Raw genomic sequence first — 19,014 nt, forward strand, 5'->3', positions numbered from 1 at the left:
GGGATTAGTGGAGGGGCGGTACGACAACGATCTCGGGGCGAACGTGGGCGTCGACGAGGAATACCTGACCCGCCTGTTCAAGACGACTTTCGGGCTGAGACCTATGGACAACTTCCAGAGATCCCTGGCCTGGCAGTGCTATCAGGAAGCGCTACTCGTTCGGGATAAGTTCTACAGGCATGGCTCGAGAAACACGGGGCCGACCTGCCCGAGATGCGGACAGAGCGACGAAACCGTTCTGCACGCACTCGTACAGTGTCAAACCATTTCCGACCTGTGGGCTTATGTCAAACGACTGCTATCGCGTGTGGGACGAGTCAGTTTATCAGCCGAGTCTATCGTGAATATTGTCGCGCATCCTTCCTTGAAACGGGAGGGAAGAGCCATTTTCATCGTACTTGTGGCAATGGCGAAAGAATGCTTCCTTTCCACAAGAAGCGGAAGAGAATTCGTTCCAGTTTGGTGATAGTAGGGTCGGGACAAGGCACGATGGTCAGGCGGCGGTAGTAGATGACGGACACAATGTACGTGTTCACCACCTCCGCCCAACCTTTTAAGGATAGTTTCCTCTCGGCCCATTGCCGGGCAAGAGTAGCAACCCCACTCGTTATCTCTTCCCAGTTTTCCGTTTGGAGTCCGGACTAAACCAGACCCCGAGCAACAAGACCGAACCTTCTGAAAGGTCTAGAAACAAACACTTTCCTCTCTGGTGAATCTCTCATCAACTTTTTCAAGTATCACTTGAAGAAGAAAGTAAGAGTAGAGAGGGAAGTTCTGTCTACTGAATGCTTGAAGAAAAGATGGGCGAATGTAGCAAGGATGGCACGTGTAAATGACGGAGCCACCTTGAGCATGACCATATGAACCAGAAAAAAGGTAAAAAGAGAGTCACTTACTCTAATGTGTTTTTCTGCATGACATTATTGGCCAAGGTTACCGTGGTCTTTTCCGTCGGCTTTTCTTCCCACGGATAAACCTAATCTGTTTCCCCCTTTACACCATGACATTTCTGTGATACACGATTCCTATTGATCGTTTTTTTACGATCCCTTTTGATCAAAAATCTACCCCCACCTTTTTTTCCTTCCTTCTCCTCTCCCAAACGAAAAGTTCTACTTTGTAACTTGTCTCCTCTGTGTTCAACCCTGTGTGGCTATTAAAAAAAACATATCTATCTATCTATCTATCTATCTATCTATCTATCTATCTATCTATCTATCTATCTATCCAACTTTCTATCTGTATGTGTATGTGTGTGTGTCTGTCGGTCTGTTTGTCTGTCTCTTTGTCTGTCACGCTTCTCCCCTCTCTCTACATATATAATACTCACAGGTAAATATTCATTAACTATATGTTGCTCCCGTTGCTTACATGCATAAACTGTATTTAAACTTCGAAACCTATTGTAACAAACTAGTGAAAGTTAATGTCTTGATCTTGGACACTCCAGAGCTGCAGGGAAAGAATACAACCTATTAATTCTTTGACTAGTAACCTGAGACTATATTAATTCACTCATATCCAACTCACCGCACAAACTTATATTATTAAATATGAAACTATTCACAAATTTCGCACAAATAAAATATAGAAAATCAATAGTGAATAGTTTTGACACTTATTGTTTGAATATGTCGTCACTTCCAGTGAAATGGAATCAATCACTCCATTTATTATTGATTTATTAGCTCTGTTTCAAATCTGTCCTTATAATGATATTTATAGCAGTGTAAATTTGAAGAATTGATGTAAAGCAGCGTGTATAGCGTAAGCTCAGAATTTGGATGCAAAAATTGTACTGAAGATTAAAACAACACCATTTGCATTTATCAATACATTTTGTGAGCCCCAAATGTCATTCAAAGCAATTGGATTTATCGCAATAAAGTAACTTGATTGATAGGTTCCCTAACTTTCACTTTTTGCTTATGTTTTTCTTTTGACTGAATTGGGAATTAGCTGCGTTGACGATAGTAAGGTCCACTTTCATGCATCAGACTACTTTCATCCTTCAGACAAACCTTTGTCTGAAGCTCATCGGTGCCGAGCTCATCGATGAATGCATGAACTCATTGGTACTATTGTCCTAACAAACGTATAGTATCATATTGGTATAGATTCTACAACATCTATAGATTGGCAATTTAAACCAGCACAGAAAAATTATATATACCTGAAATAATCAACACAAATTTTATTTCATTGGCATATATATTTATGTAGGTCTCTTGCAGGTTTCGACGAACGTCAGTCAACTTGTAACCTTAATGTATTATTTAGGCAGACTCATTGCAACATTGTATTTGACAAAGTTGGTCTTTTGTGGCCAGCTCAAAGGACTCTACAGAATAGAAGCTTCACCGGAACTTTACTATTTTGAGGTGAACATCTTAACCCAGAATAATTGTTTCTATTCCTATTGCGATTTTAATATTTCATGTAGCAAATGTATTGAAAGATTAGTTAGTTTTTCTAGCCGCAACGGAAGAGTTAAACTCCATAATGTAAGATGAGGAAACGAACATGTTTTATAATGGTTCTGCCTCTTTCTCTGTTGGCATGGGATTGGCCTGCGGTGCCAATTTGTTTTAAGAAAAGTCATTGCAGTTGACGAGTAAACTGACTCAACCTCCAGAATTGCCTGGCATTTTATCAACTTGATAATACACAATTTGAAGAGTGCAGATAAAAATGTTTTCTGTGTCTGTCTGTCTGTCTACCCCCATCAAACTTTCCCTCTCTCGCGCGCGTACATGTTTAGATGAACATATGAACACATACGCACACATCAGTGTTAGAATGTATGTGTTGATGAATTTTCTAGTAAAATATTCGTAGAAATGCAACTCGATTAAAAATGGACACCCAAGTAGTCGAGGCTTCGTAATTGAATATATATTGGCAGTTCCTGAGAATGAAAAACTGCCTTCGTTAACACACAAACATCTGTTACTATTTCAAAGATGTTATCTTTCTCTGATGTCAGTTTGCTGAGATTACCTAGTCTTTATTAGACTTTTATGAGAGATACCAGGTCAAGAGATCTTTACTTTCATCAACATACAAAAACATTTATCTAATTATTTAAATAATCTCTACCGATATTTCAAGAAATTCATCTATTGATAAGTATAGCAACGGAAATATTAATGATACCGATGACGAAAATGATGAAGATGATAAATGGCAACAGCAAAAACAACAATAATACTGTTTTCTATTAAAATTATTACATTTTAGCAGGAGGTGGATTGCTAAAATCGATAGAATGGTAGGCCAAATACGTCTTTTTTGTTTCTAAATTGAAAGATTTATGGGTTTCACGGGATAAGAAAGGCACCAGTTAAGTACTGTGACCAAATCATTCTGTTGAAGAGCGTAGCTCGAAACGTTAAAGACTTTCCGTATTCCTGAGCGTCATACTAATACATCCTTTTGTTGTTTACACCACCTGTCCTCGTCTGTTATTGTTTTTTTTTCGTACATTCTCCCATATATATAACATGAAGGGATGTAACTAAATACCGCAAAGCATTTTGTCCGAATATCTATCAATTCTGCTAGATTTCTGGTCAAACTATGGGAGTAACCGATTCGAACACAACAAAAGTAAATTAATCGGAATTAAAAGAACGCTTGTAATAAGAGATGCTTGCGAAAAAGCAAAGAATATGTCATTATGAAAAGCTAAAATTTTCAACAAAGCTTGACGATTGCAGCACTAATAGCTAAACAAAAGTAGATGTGGAATTTGTGAGCTAGGAATAGGCTGTGCCAATTCATATAGAGGGGTTAAGCGTCCTGTTATTGTGTTAAGGAACATGCTTTTAAACGATATATCCATCCTAAAAGAAATGAAGAAATGATCTCAAAATAAATATCAAGAAACAGTGATAATCACAATGCAGGGATTAAAAACATGTCCCCGCAGTAATAGATGGATTAGGAATTATAAAAACATTATGCAGGCCATAGCTTACATTCACAGTATATGGCAGTGCACAAATAAATTATGTAGAGCACTTTTGATGCAGTGGTATAACACAAAAACAAGACAAAACATGCACTGCTCAGACAGTGTTGCATTTAGGTATGCCGTGAAAACTAAAAATTAATATCACAATATTACTGGTATGTGATAATATCTGGGATGAGGTAATGAGCAGGGTGAGATGAAATATGTCATAAATAACAGTGACAAACGAAATATACACCGCCGATAATTGTTGTTGACAAACAACGGCAGTAATTTTATTCAGCTGAATACACGTCATTGATTGGTTGGAATTACCGAAATACTACTTTAACACGAAACAACTTTGAAAATATAAAGTTTTCTCAACAACACTAAGAGTAAAAGATGTTTTATATGACACATTCTACCAGTGTCCGAAGCTTGAAAGTATTTACTTACAAAAAATTAATTTCTCCATCTGCCGTTCAAAGGGAAAAGATCTAGTGAAATATTTAAGATTTCAAAATAATGACTTTTAAAACAAAAATCGATGCAAAATAAGAATTATGAACTGTAATATTAATATGTGATACATAAACAGTAAAATGGAACTACCTGCGGGTAGGTAAGCCATTTCATTCTCATTTTTATTATATTATAATTCATCGGATATATGTTCTATGTACCCCGATGTATTGTTTTGTCTGTTTTTGTTTTGTCCTTTCTTTATTGGGGCCTTGTACCTAATTAAAGAAATCAGAATTGTTAGCACGTCGGAGTAAATGCTGAACGGCATTTCCTCTGCCTCCTCACGTTCTCAGTTCAAATTCGCTGAGGTCAAACTTCATGCTGTTTTTTTGGGGTGGGGGTCGATAAATTTAGTTCCAGTTGAGCATTCGTGTCTATATAATCGACAACCTCATTGCCACTAAAATTGCTCTTTTGTGCTGAAATTAGAAAGAATTAGAAAGTTGCGTTGCGTCTATGCCATTCTTCTTAGCACCAAATACTCTTACCATCGTATTTATGAGAATTTGGTAATGGAACTCCACTCAATCTGTTGAAAATAATAGCCCAAACTCTCTCAATTCACTTCCTTAAATCAACTTATTTAGAATAATGATTTATGATTTATGAACAAGGCCTGAAATATTGAGTACAACGTTTTGTCGATTCCATTGACCTCCATTACTTGGCTGGTACTTTATTTTATCGACCGTGGAAGGATGAAAGGCAAAGTTGATCTGATCAAGATATGAACTCGGAATGGAAATAACTCAAAAAAATATCGCAAAGGATTTATTTCGACACTAGGAAATTTTTTCTATTCATATACAAACAGCGGGATTGTTGTAGTGGGATCGACTCCCGTACCTCGGACTAAGACAGCGAACTTGCTCAGCTACAAGCGTATTTTAAAATAACGAGTATCTAATTATTCTAATTATATGCTGATAGATATTTCAACAAAAGACAACGGTAGTTCTATTTGAAGAGTGTTAGCGTTAAGTGAAACATTGCATCTATTGGGATTTGAATCTTACTCATAGATTTAAATCTTAACGCTTGGTATACAACGCTAAACAAAAATTCTTACAATTAAAATATTACTTACTCGTTAATTGGTCTCCATATTTCAGATAACAAGTTGTATGTTTGCAAAGGCATCCAGCAAATAACGAAAAGACATACGACAACCAGCAACATTTTGACGACCTAAAAAGGAAATTTTAACTTTGAATCAAACATTAAAAAATATAGGAATGTTTGGATATTTCCTGCTACTACTGAGCAATAGTAATCTGAATAAATGTTTTAAAGCAATCGGGAGTTCCAGATGATGAGTTCGTGAATTCAAAATGAAGCTATAGACAATATGTTAACAACATAGTTTACCACTTCAGTTAAATTGATTATACACATGAGAAAAGAGCGAGTTCATTTCATTTTATTTTATTGTTTGAATTGTAGAACCTTGTCTGTGAGGGGGATTTGATTCTCAGCGTTATCTGCAGTTAGTTTTGCTTTCATTCTCATCAATATGAAACATATAGCATCTTTGAAGATGCTTTTTTTTTCATCTTGCTATAACATAGTATATAAGAAAATAAGTAAACTGAATATTAAATTAAATACACATATATTCATCAAAACTCACAAGTGATATCAATAATCCACAGAAATCAGTCTCCACATCAGATAACTACACTCAGCCACCATACTACTTATAAATCTTAGAAGAAGGAGCCTGTACAAGGGCTCTAAGTAGGAATTTGAACTCAGAACATAAAGAGCCGGAGGAAATGCCACTAAGCGTTTTCTCCGACGAACCTTCCTTGATGTCTTAAAAAGGATAATGTAGTTTCAGATACACAATGTGGAAAAAAAAATCATTGCTTGATGCCGTCGTCACGATTGCCATGTACACTGATTAACACCAGCAATAACAAATACAGTAAATCAACACTCCTGTGTTTTGCAATCATTTCTATAAGTATTTTTAAAGGATTTTTCATTATGCAACGACGTAATGTGAATCAAAGGACTCGAATAATATCTTTAGAAGGGTAAGTTGCTGAATACTGGTCTTGACATAGGTGTCATTGTTCCAGCAGCAAAGAAAGATGTGTTATATTAGGTTCTTGACGTGATAATACAACTACTGGTTCTCTGTTCAATAGAACAGTGTTTATTTGTTGGTTTAAAGAATAGTCCTTTTGGTATACGTCTGGAACATTTTTGGAGCTAGACGTTGAGCAGTTAGTGTCTAATAGCTTAAGGATTAAATAGGTAAAAATATATACTTGTGAAAGAATTGTCGGTAATTTAGTAGTGCACAAGACTTGAGGAGCCAATCAAAGTAGGTAATGAGAAGCCAATGGGTGGCTATTGCTGTATCAGCATGAGTTCTATAAGAAACCACCCCGATACTATCGAGGTGTATATTTGGCACAGTCAAGCGATTAACTTTATTGTAAATATTTTCCAAAATGTGTGTGGATTTTAAACTTGGAGAGAAGAACTGAGTTCAGAGGAGACAATCTAAGTTATAACTTTGACAGGCGCTTCTAACTTAGAATTAACTTCAAACTAAGTTAGAATCTAAGTTTTCGATCACTGTCTCATACCCTCCACCCACACAAAAAAAAAACCCAACCCGCTATGGTGATTTATTAGTATAAGGCTACCAAATATATTAAAAATTATGCAGTATTATAGGAAAGCCGGAGAGGTTATAAATTAAAGATCTTTATTCCTGCTTTGATATTTAATTTATAGGTTTTTATGGAACAAATTTTTAAAATAGGAAGGTAATATATTTTAAGTACATTTCACTGAAAAGTCATATCGGATATATGTAACTATCTTCGCTTACGTTTCCTGATATATATCACTGAAGGAGTTGTATATTTTATGAACGATATTTTGGTTTGTAGCTCCCTCCCTGTGTGATAAAGCCTTAATAACATAGTTGAGTGGCCTGTAAATAGTTACAAATACATCTATGCTGAAACCAATGATTTCAAGCGTGTATTAATTTTTCTTAACTCTTCGCTAGACGTAAGATTTATGTGAAAAACAGTCAAAAGTTATTGAGAAAAACAGAAAGAGTAATCTGAAATCATCTAAATTAATTCCCATTAACAAAGTAGTTCCTTCCACTGACTTCCACAATCAATCAAATAGTAACATCAACATAAAAGGTCAACTCGTAGAAAGTGAAGTAGACAGAAAAATGGAACGTATCCAATAAGAAGGCCAAGCTTACACTAAGCGACAAACGTTAAAGAACTAACAATATATAATATAAGATTTAACACAAGTTTTCGAAAACACATTTCGCAAAATATTACGATATAATATCACGTAGGACAGGGGTCGGTAACCTGCGACCCGCGAAGGGATTTTGATCGGCCCGTGAGAACTGATGCCCAATGAGTTGTTTATTTAAAATTTAAATCTATTCTAATATGAGAGACAACACTTTCGAATACAATAAAAGGCCTGCTGTTACATTCTTCCACAAATCTTCTGATCCACTCTACCCAATGTCCATCACCAACCGGATGTGAACGCTTTGACAGCAAAACCACAATTAAAAAAAAATTCGTCGGGTACGCAGGGCTCTGCACATTATTTCCGTTCACAGAACACAACAAAATAAAAACAATAATAATAATAACAATACAATTCCGAAACATTTCTACCCAATCACCACCATTCCTGCGTAAAAATTAAAACAAAAAACTGAAAGCCGACTTGAGCCTGTCAACGGACATAAAAAGACTGTCTCAAAGGGACAATTGTCTCAGTCGGCGTACTGCCTTCACTCTGTCAACGGTGACGCCCCATCTCTGATTCGTGAAACCAACAACAGCTTACCCCCATTTTCACTCATTTTCTCAAACTCGAATTCTTCATTGGGTTCTGTTATATTACACATCTCTTCTCCAACAAGAGACTTTAACTCATTTATCTCATTATTGTATTTTCAAATAATATGTTTATTGTTATCATTTAGAATCTCATTTGTTTCTTCTTCTTGTCCTTGCCACCATACCTATTTCCGCCTTTGTCTTCATCGTCCTCACCATTATCATTATCACCCATATTATACAAGTTATAAGCCATAACCAACTCGTATTATTACAATTGCAATATGAGAGACAATGCTTTCGAATACAATAAAAGGACTGCCATTAAAAAAATAGAATTATTCAGATGTAAAATTTTAAATTCAAATTTTATTCGTAGGAAAAGTTTTCGATGATCATGAATGCAAAACGAAGAAAGATAGCTGCTGATTGCTGAATTTTCCAAGGAACTTGGACATTAGGTTACTTCTTCATTGAGCACAGTGCGAACCCGATTTGTCTCATATGTCCAGAAAGCATTGCTGTGAATAAGGTAGCAAGTATTATGCGGCATTACGAGACGCACCATTGTCAAAAGTTTAGGACAAGCAAGGAAAGATGAGGTTGAGCTGTTGAAGTCTAGTTTTGGAAAACGAACGTCATTTTTTAAAAACAGAAAAGGCGAAAATGTGGCAAACACAATTGCCAGCTGTGAAGTCTCAAAACGCATTGCTGAAAAAAAGAAACCTTTTACAGATGGTAATTTTTTTAAAAGACTGCTTATTGGCCGTGTTGGATATTGTTTGTTCAGGAAAAAGTCTTTATTTGAAACTGTCAGCCTGTCTCCGAGGACGGTTACGCGGCGGTTGAAGAAATGTCAGTAGATATTAAAAATCAATTAATAAACGCCTGCAGTGAATTAGAATATTTTTTAATTGCAATCGATGAGAATACAGTCTTAAGTGACACTGCACAACTTGCTGTCTTTGTGCGAGGTGTGACTTCAACTTTTCAGATCTTTATTCAGATAATTCATGTGAAAGAAACCGTAACAGGAGCAGACATCATTGAAGCTTTGTTGGAAATGATATTAGAAATGAAGTCTGATTTTTCGAAGCTAATTGGCATCACAACTGATGGTGTCCCAGTAATGGTAGGACAAAGAAAAAAAAAGGTTTTGCTGCACTACTTCAAGAACATGTAGGAATCCTTGAAATCACACAACACAAACATGTTAAAATTCATTGCATTATCGATCAAGAGATATTGTGTGCCAAGTCTTTGAAATTTAAGAATGTTATGGATATTGTTTTGAAGGCCATAAATCTGATCCTATCACGTGGATTAAATTATCGTCAATTTAAACAGTTTTTGCTAGACTAAGGCAGAATAGGTGACCTTGCTTATTTCTGCGATGTACGCTGGCTTAGCCGAGGATCAATGTTAAAAAGAGTACTTGCCTCACACAAAGAGTTGGCGATATTTCTCGAAAGCAAACATGTGGATAGTTTACATTTTCGAAATCCTAATTGGTTTGCAACTTTAGCATTTATTGTGGATATCGTGGCTCATTTAAATAACTTAAATTTACAACTTCAAGGTAAAACTCAGCTCGTAAATGAAATGTATAACTATATTGTTGCTTTTGAAAAAACGCTGCAGTTGTGGGAGCATCAACTTTGAAATAAAAATTATGCGCATTTTCCATCACTTCAAGGAAGGAAACCACAGGATTCAGAAGTATTTGTGAATATAATCTAGGATATGAGAAATGAATTTGCATCACGTTTTGCTGACTTTCGTCTGCATGCAAATCAGTTTAAATTGTTTGCTACACCATTTGATGTGGAGATGGAGACAGCATCAGAATGTTTTCAAATGGAATTGATTAATATGCAGTGTGACGATTTATTGAGATCTAAATTGCATTCTAAAGATATTTCATTGATTGACTTTTATGCAAAATATATTTTTCCAAGTGGGAAGTATACCAAGTTAGGGAATCATGCAAAAAAGTTGGCATCTTTGTTTGGAAGCACTTATCAGTGTGAGCAATTATTTTCCAAACTGAAGCAAACTAAGAACAATTTGAGAACAAGTTTAACTGATAATCATCTTGATAATAACTTGCTCTTGGCATCAACAAGTTTGAAGCCTAATATTACTACATTCATCTGTAGTTAATTCAAATTATTTTTAAGTAGTCAACACTCGTGATTAAATTTTAACTTGTGTAATTTTACATAATTATTCTTTTATGGTCTTCGTCCAGCCCGCTATCCGTCATTAATACTCGATCCGGCCCGTGGAGGCAAAAAAGTTGCTGACCCCTGACGTAGAAAATATCGTTATCGTCGGCTCTCCGTCGTAGGTTGACGTTGACTGTTCTTATTCAGTAATCATGTCTGGCAGGGTCACATGTGGGCTATAAGGCTTACTCTTGATCTGCAGCAGCGATTACATCTGCTGCAGGTGAAACTACTTGATGCAACGGAGAAGTGACGCCTCTCATGTGCTCTTTCCTATTCTCTTTGTTAAGAATGACTCAATGGCTGGGATAACGAGCTTCGGCAATCGGTGCCATTCATCACGTCGCAGTGCTTCTCCTCCCAGGCGTCTGGGGAGATGCCTGAGTTCCTCATATCTATCTTCAGCACATTCCTGTATCGGAACCTCTGGCTACCACGGCTCCTCCTTCCCTCAGGCAGTTCAGCATAGAAAACAACATTTGGGAGCCTGCCACCCTCCACCCTGCTAACATGTAACACCTAGTGCAGCTGCGATGAGACAATGAGGGCCTTCATACTAACTGCAACAGCATATATCAAGAATGCGATCCTGCTATCTGATATACAAGGTAGAGCAGAGATGATGATGTTGGATTCGCGCCTTGATGATATTGCGGTAGTGAGTCTTGAATTCCGTGGAGTAGACAAGCCAAGGGAATGCTGTGGCACTCTATACCTTTATATTTGTGTTGAGCAATGTCATGACAGCTCCATAGATGGTTCTTGGGAGAGCCAAAAGCTTTTGTGGTGGTCTGTATTCGCCTCTCAACTTCGAGTTCAGAAGAGTAAATACAAGTTACTGCGCTGCCGAAATAGGTAAAGGCCTTGGTGTAATTTAGGGACACTCCGTGTATTGTCACTGGCCCAGGCTCTCTCCAGCTATTAAAACATCCTGGTGGGAACTGGCAGAGCAGCTCAATTTTCGAAGTGTTGATCTTGAGTCCAAACATGTCTATTGCACAGGAAAATCGGTCCACTGGCTCGGGCTCCTTCGATCCATTAGGACATCTTGGCACCGGCTGGTAGGGCGGCTCGGATTTCGAAGTATTGCTCTTGATACCAAACACCTTGCTGCAAAAGAAAACCGCTTCACAATGTCTTGCGTGTCCTCAACGTTGCTGGTCATGAGCGCTTAGTATTCTGCATAGATCAGCTCTCTGATACACATATCCTTGATTTTGGTGGAGGCTCGAAGACAACCCAAGTTGAAAAGCTTCCCATCTGTTCTGTTGCAGATAAAAACCTCCTTGTGCAGACTGATCCTCATGGTGTCAAGTACAACTGCGAGGTAGAGAAAGAAGAGTGTAAGTGCAAGCACGCACCCCTGCATCACACCATAATTGACTGCAAGCGCTTCACTAAATTCTTCGCCAGCTGGGACTAGTCCTTTCATTCTTTCGTGGAATCGCTTGATGATGTGAACAAGCTTCTTACAACTTCCCAAAGAGTTTATCCATCCACCGTGTCAAGTTCCTTAAAAAAAGTCCACTAATACCCCGAGAGGGGTTGGTGCTGTTCTGCTGCTTTCTCCTATGGCAGTCTCAAAATAAAGATCACGTCGTTGGTGGATCTCTCTTGCCTAAACCACATTAACTCTTTGCTAAGACCTACTCTCAGATGTTTTTCAGTCGGTTGATAATGATTTTCGCTATCATCTTGCCAGCAGTGGCCACCGGAGAAATGCACCATTGGTTCCCACATTCTGCTCGATCCCCCTACATTTTAGTAAATGGTGACTATCAAGGCGTTCTTGAAGTTCTTGGGTATACACTCAATAGAAAGACAAGTGTTGTACAGCCTCAACAGTTCACTGCAGAGACTTTGCCCCTCACCATTTTTTAGCACATCTGAGAAATACCATCAATTCCTGGTGCTTTGCGACTTGCCGTGGCCTTCAAGGCTTTCTCCAGCTCCAGCACGGTGATCTCATGGCATAGGTCATCTCGTTTCTGGTGATGCTCTAGCCACTTGTAGACGTCTCGTTGGTCAGATCCTTGCTGATTGAACAGATTGCAGAAATGTTCCTTCCATCCAGTTCTGATCTTCTGGAGGCTGGTGTACAGTTTTCTTCTGCCTGTTGGCATGATTGGTGCCACTGCGTTGCTCCTGGGGCGTAGATGGCTTTCATTCCTGTAAACATCTCGTGGTAGTCGTGCTTGTCGGCCATGCTTTGCAAAGTTTCTGCCTGTCTGCACCACCAGTTGTTTATCAGTGATCTCATTTCTCTCTGCACTTAGGCTTTGATTTCAGTAAACGCGACCCTGCTCCTCTCCAAGTTCTCCTGCAGATGTTATGGTGTAGGCATTACCTTTCGTTTTGCAGCTTCCAGATCTCCTCTCTGTTCTCTCAGAACCAATCGAGTGTTTTATGCTGAGAGAGCTCTAGGGTCCCATTTGCAGCAGAGAAGACTGCATTCTTTAACGCCTTCCAATGCTCCTTGATGCCATCCAGTTCATCTGAGCTGAATTTTGTACCCTCGACCGCAGTTGTGACGACAGCAGTCAGTTCCCGACAGTGTTCCGCAATTGTTACTTTGCTGTCCAGCTTCTCTTTGCTGTCTAGCTTCTCTTTGCTGTCTAGCTTCTTTTTGCTGTCTAGCTTCTTTTGTTAGTTGGGGGTCTTTCTCCGGGGCTGAGTGATACTGAGTCTGATCTGACTTCTCACGAGGTAGTGGTCAGTTGAGCATTCTGCACCACGCATGGTGTACAGGATCTCAGTGCACAGGATATTCTAACTCCCAGTCTTCTGAACTGGAAGTTAGAATATAGCCCAACAAGTGATAGTGGCCAAACCGAGGGTGCTTCCATATAAAATAATTCATGTCGAGCTGATCAAAGAACGTATTGGCAACACAAGGCTCTTGCTATGCGCAGACGTTCAGCACAAGCCCTCCAATGGAGTTGTTTTTGCCTTTGCCAAACTTGCTGAAGAAACCTGCATAGGTTTCACAGTCTGTTTCCATCCTGCCATTGAAATCACCTATCATCAACAACTTGTCCCGGTGGGGAACCTTGCCTACAATGCTTGTCAGTTCTTGGTAGAACGTTTCTTTCTCCTCCTCTAGATAGGTCATTGTTAGAGCATATGCGTTGACAAGGGTTATGTGTCAACTGGAATTCGCAGGATCATCATCCTCTTTACTCTACCTTTTCTAGGGGCTACCCCTTTCGGGATGAGCAGTTTTCCCTAAAAAGGGCTGCTCGGACACTCACCCTACTACCTCAGTTTGCTGGTACTAGGGTTCAACACTGACTGCAACCACTGGGAGCGGCTGGCTTGTGTGCAGAGCTTTTGTTAATAGCTTCTAGTTACTTACACTTATTGTCATTACATTCACTGCATCGCCACAGGGCTTCCCACTTCTCTGGTATATCTTTAAATTAACAGTTAATTATACAGCTGCATAATAAAACTAAATAATTCTTCTGTATAATTAACTGTTGAAGTAAAAGAAAAATTCGAAGATGTACCAGTCTCCATATTCTTTGTAATTGTTTAGTGTTAGAGACAATAAATATACTATGTTATATAAATTACATATATATATATATATATTATAAAAAATATGTGAGTAAGAAAATGGAATTCACGAGAATTTACTGTGATCGTTTCGACCTATCATTCACCGGTACCATCAGGTGAAATGTGTAGTGCATCGTAGATGCAGATGAGTCACCTCAAGTGACTTTTCAAAAGGCAGTTAATTTTTTATTTGCCGTTTAGCTTATTTCTATAACAATACATTTTGGTAATTGTAGCGTGCTACGCCTCTCCTTATCGGGACTCTACGGACAAAAAGGAATTCCTAAAATAAATCCAGTGGCATATACCTCCATGCTGTTTTTGACATTAAGTAGTCGAATACTGTGAACGGGTTTTAAACAGCATACTACAAGGTGTATACCCGAATATAAAAGTATTACCAAATATATTATATATAATATTCAATATATATGTATACGTCATGATATTTATATTACAAAACAATATAAACATATGTTATGACTTATACATATATATATTTATACATATATACATATTATGTATAATCTATACATATATAAAACACATGACGTGTGTTTGTCATATCGTTAAAACTCGAGACCCACCCAACCGGTTTTAATGAAATTTTACACAAGCATTACATAGGGCCCAGGGGCATTTTAAGCATTTTCACAGCGTTAAGGCCCGTAACTTGAAGTGTATCCAGTCGCTTTCCCTCAAATTTGCAACAAACATTAATCAGGCTCCTCGAAATGCTGCTGACTAAAAAAATTTCCGACACCGACTATGCCCCCTCCACCCCAATGCAGATTAATCAGATTTGAGTATTCTGCACTGGGTTTTATCTTTGTTTTAGGCCATTTTCCGACGATAAAATATTGGCACTACTTATGCATGCATTATAAGTAGCGTATAATATTTCATGAAAACCTTTCTGTCCAATTCGGCAGAGGAAATGAGAACTTTTGTTGGTGTTCTGTTTATGTTTCATGTTACCATCCTGCGCACCACCGGGCCATGTGCGTATGTGTGTGGCTGGGTAAAGGGACAACAAACTCATACGTTCATTCTCCAGAAGTACCCTGTTGATGTTTCACGTTTCCAATACTGTGCAACACAGCATGGCCCAGCAGCATATCTGCTTTCTATGTCATCCATGCCTGAGCTATATAATGCAAAATATTCATACAAAAAAAAAAACAAGCTGCAGTTGTGACTCACAGCCATTTGAGTTTGACCGCGTGACCACTTCCGGAAGCTACGCTCGCCACCTGCAATTAGTCCCTCCTTGTGTTCCCTCCCACGTTTAGTCGGACGAGTATATACAGGGTGTCCCAGAATTAAAGATGATTTGAGTGAAATTGGATGCATAAAAAAAAACTCACTTTTATTATGTTTATCATTTTTAATTTTGCTTATAATTTTATTTTCATTCCTGTTGGACCCCTCGGATTCTTCTTTAGTCGCGTTCCTGGTTGGAGTAATTTCTTACTCATTTCTCTTATACTAAAAAGGATAAAAACTCTGATTTAGCATTTGTTTCAAAGTTTGGCACAAAGTCAGCAAGTTCGGGGGAGGGGTAAGTCGATTACATTGATCCCAGAACCCACCCGGTACTTATTTTATCGACTTCGAAAGGATGAACGGCAAAATTGACCTAGGCGGAACTTTAACTCAAAACGTAAAGACGGATGAAATACCGCTAGGCATTTTGTCTCATGCGCTAACGCCAGCTCGCCACCTTACTCAGTATTATATCTGTTATATATTTTGGTTAACTGAGATATTTGAAGCATCTTTCTGGTTACATCTTCTTTATATTCTCATATTAAAAAGAAAGTATAATATAATTTTGACCTAATATTCAGTTCAACTAAATATTGAAGATAATTAATGAATATTATAAGAAATGACACAAGTATCCAAAGATAATCCTTCAATCGTATTATTAATAAATACATTTATATTATTTTGCCTCATTCAGAAGAATCAAAAGTAAGTTTTGCATGTGCTAAACACAAGGACAGAATCCGGGTTTTATCTAATCAGTCTCGCATTAATCTATACCATCTTCCCCACCCTCACTTGAATATGAACTAAGAACCGAAGTTTATTTTCAAGTCTTGTTATATTATACTGTGAAGATATTGCTTTTATCATTCTTTAAAAACTACTTAATGTTAAAAACATGCTTTTTTAAAACTTTTTAAGCGAAAGATATTTCGCCAAAAAGGAAAAGTAAAAATATATTAGTGACTTGTGAAATCATATAAGATAAATTGCCGATATTTGTTAATGGAAAATTGCGAAAATTATTGAATATCAGATTATTAAAAATTAGAATTTGACGAATAACTCCTATTTACTGATTAGCTACGTGACTTGACAATGTGTTTTTCGTATTTATGAGAGTATGATGATTTAAATCATTGATAAATACATCAACGGTCTGATATAGCTCATTTATAGACTACAACATTTATGTGTTTCCTATTTAAAGATCGTTCGCCTATGACAGGATTACATATTTCAATGCAAATTTTGCCAATAGATGGGGGAAAGATCTCTATTGATTATCATACTCATTTCTATGCTTCAATACGAATGAGAATGCATCAAGAATTAATAATGTGATTACGTATATTTGAAGAAGCAAGAGGTTGAAACTCAGTATTACAATTGTAAATACAAATGTACGCCTTAATGCTTTTACTGTTAACGAAAAGGTATACAGAAAAAAATATGCACGGTACTCAATGTAGGTATATTTCACTGACCTTTTATTGTGATATATCTGTATCTTATAGTTAGATCTCGAAAAATTAATTTTATCCACATTAACAACCTCTCTGCCTCTCGAATTCCAAAATATGGTAGATGAAAATACATTGATATTGATCAAAATATACTGTGAATAAAAAAAAAAACATGCACTTTTCCAATTTAAGGAAATATTATTGCATCAATTCCACTTTAACTTTATTTCGAGACAATATCCTGCTGAAAATTCTACATATGATACCAGTCAAAAATTTAGATTCAGATGAATATGGTACTTAAGTTGAGGCACCAGAATTTAGTACGGCATTATCCATACAATTTCAAAAATAAGGTGATTAAAATCAAAATAAGCAACAAGATTATCCAGAGGTAATGCAGTATGATCGTTTCAAGCAACTCCATTTAATTGAACAATGCAACCAATACATCAATTTAAATGCAGAGCAATCCTCAGCTGCATAAAGACATAGAAATCAATTAAATTAAAACAGATGGACACATTAGTATAGTTTTACCTGAAATCTCCGAGAAGGTAAGGAGATAGACTAAGAACATGATGTCTTTACTTCAGCTTAGAAGCTACTAAGGTATCCTTGTTCTTTTGGCCTTAGATATACAAAGATTTGATAAACTAGTCTATAAATTAAAACTGACCCCATAAAACAGTGACAAGCAAAATCTGTAACAAGTTACTGCTGTTCTTTGTCAACAATACTTTGTGGCGGTGTATATATCGTTAGTCCCTGGTAATCTTTTTGAATTAAGCACCAGTTATGCACTGGGATTAATCTAATTGACTTACTCCTTCCCTCAAAAACTAGGCCTTGTGCCTATAATAGAAAGGCTTATTAACTACTGCCAATATGCTTGAATTACACTATTCTACTTGTTTCAGTTGATTGGATAATAGCTAATTAGGGAATCAAGCCAACAAAATAGTTGAAAGAAATGGCTTCCTAAAAACAGCAGCCAAATCTTCCTCAAATCAAACTCTACCATCACTTAGAAAATTACATAGAAAATTACCGAAAAATTGTTGAACAGGTTTTCACCAAATTTGGCAAAAATACTCATTGGGTGAGTGGTTTGAAACGAGATTATCTAAAACCCTAACCCTAACCCTAACTCAAAAACTCTATCCCTAACCCTAAAACCCTAACCCTGACCCTAAAAACCCTAGCCCTAATCCTAACTCTAAAACTCGAACCCTAACCCTAAAACCCTAAAGCTAAAACCAGTACAAACGCACGAACCATGTCATAAATAACAGTACCGCCGATAGTTGTTGTTGACAAACAACGGCAGCAATTTTATTCAAGGGAAAAGATTCCATTACACCGCCAGAACGTGTTGTTGAGAAACCACATCGGTAATTGTTTTCACCTCAATAGACCTCAGTGATTGGTTGAAATTACCGAAATACAACTTTTAACATGAAATAACTTGGAATATAGAAACTTTTCTTAACAAGGCTAGGAGAAAAAGATGTTTTATATGACACATTCTACCAGTATCCCAAGTTTGAAAGTGTTTCGTTAGAAAACAAATGGTGTCCGCCAAATCAGAAAGATCCGAATTACCCCCTTCACTTACACCACCGGTGTTACTAATTGTAAAACGGAATACACACGGGCGAAAAAATGTGCTTAATTAAACTAGGAAACTCGCACCTAATAATACTCACCCCACCCATATTACTCAATGAAACTAACCAATTTACCACAAGCAAACCTCTGCTCAGCGAATTTACCAGCGCAAGAACAAAAATTTAATGTAAGAATTACCACTTTGTTTACATTACCATCACATATGTATCAATTGTTTTCGCATGCTAACCGATGCATCTATCTGTATTCGCATTCTTAAGAGATTTACTTAAACCAGTAACTTGAAACGATCGTAACTGCTACCCTCATCTCTGCTTCTTCCTTCTTTGTTATCTATTTAATTAAAGACATACCAGCGAAAACCACGAACTTCCCATTGTTATTATATCCATTTTCTTCTCCTATATAACCTAAACTCCGGTTTACCAACCGAACCACCTGCTATCGTACAACCTTACAAAATGCTGTACCTACCCAGCTAGTAACCAGGAGCGACTCTGGATTTAATTATCCTTTAGAGGTAT

General features: G+C 37.3%; 1 protein-coding gene across 2 annotated transcripts in view; it reads right to left on the reverse strand.

Moving 5' to 3' along the window:
- The window catches only part of LOC106881736 (G-protein coupled receptor 83), a 258,598-nt gene that overhangs the window by 13,640 nt on the left and 225,944 nt on the right, over positions 1–19,014 (reverse strand). For both annotated transcript variants that reach the window (XM_052969406.1, XM_014932228.2), the window contains exon 3: positions 5,571–5,671. In XM_052969406.1, the coding sequence (XP_052825366.1) occupies positions 5,571–5,671 (101 nt within the window). The remainder of the gene's footprint in view (positions 1–5,570; positions 5,672–19,014) is intronic.

This window comes from Octopus bimaculoides, chromosome 1 (genome assembly GCF_001194135.2).
Source record: "Octopus bimaculoides isolate UCB-OBI-ISO-001 chromosome 1, ASM119413v2, whole genome shotgun sequence".
Classification (NCBI taxonomy): Eukaryota; Metazoa; Mollusca; class Cephalopoda; order Octopoda; family Octopodidae; genus Octopus; species Octopus bimaculoides.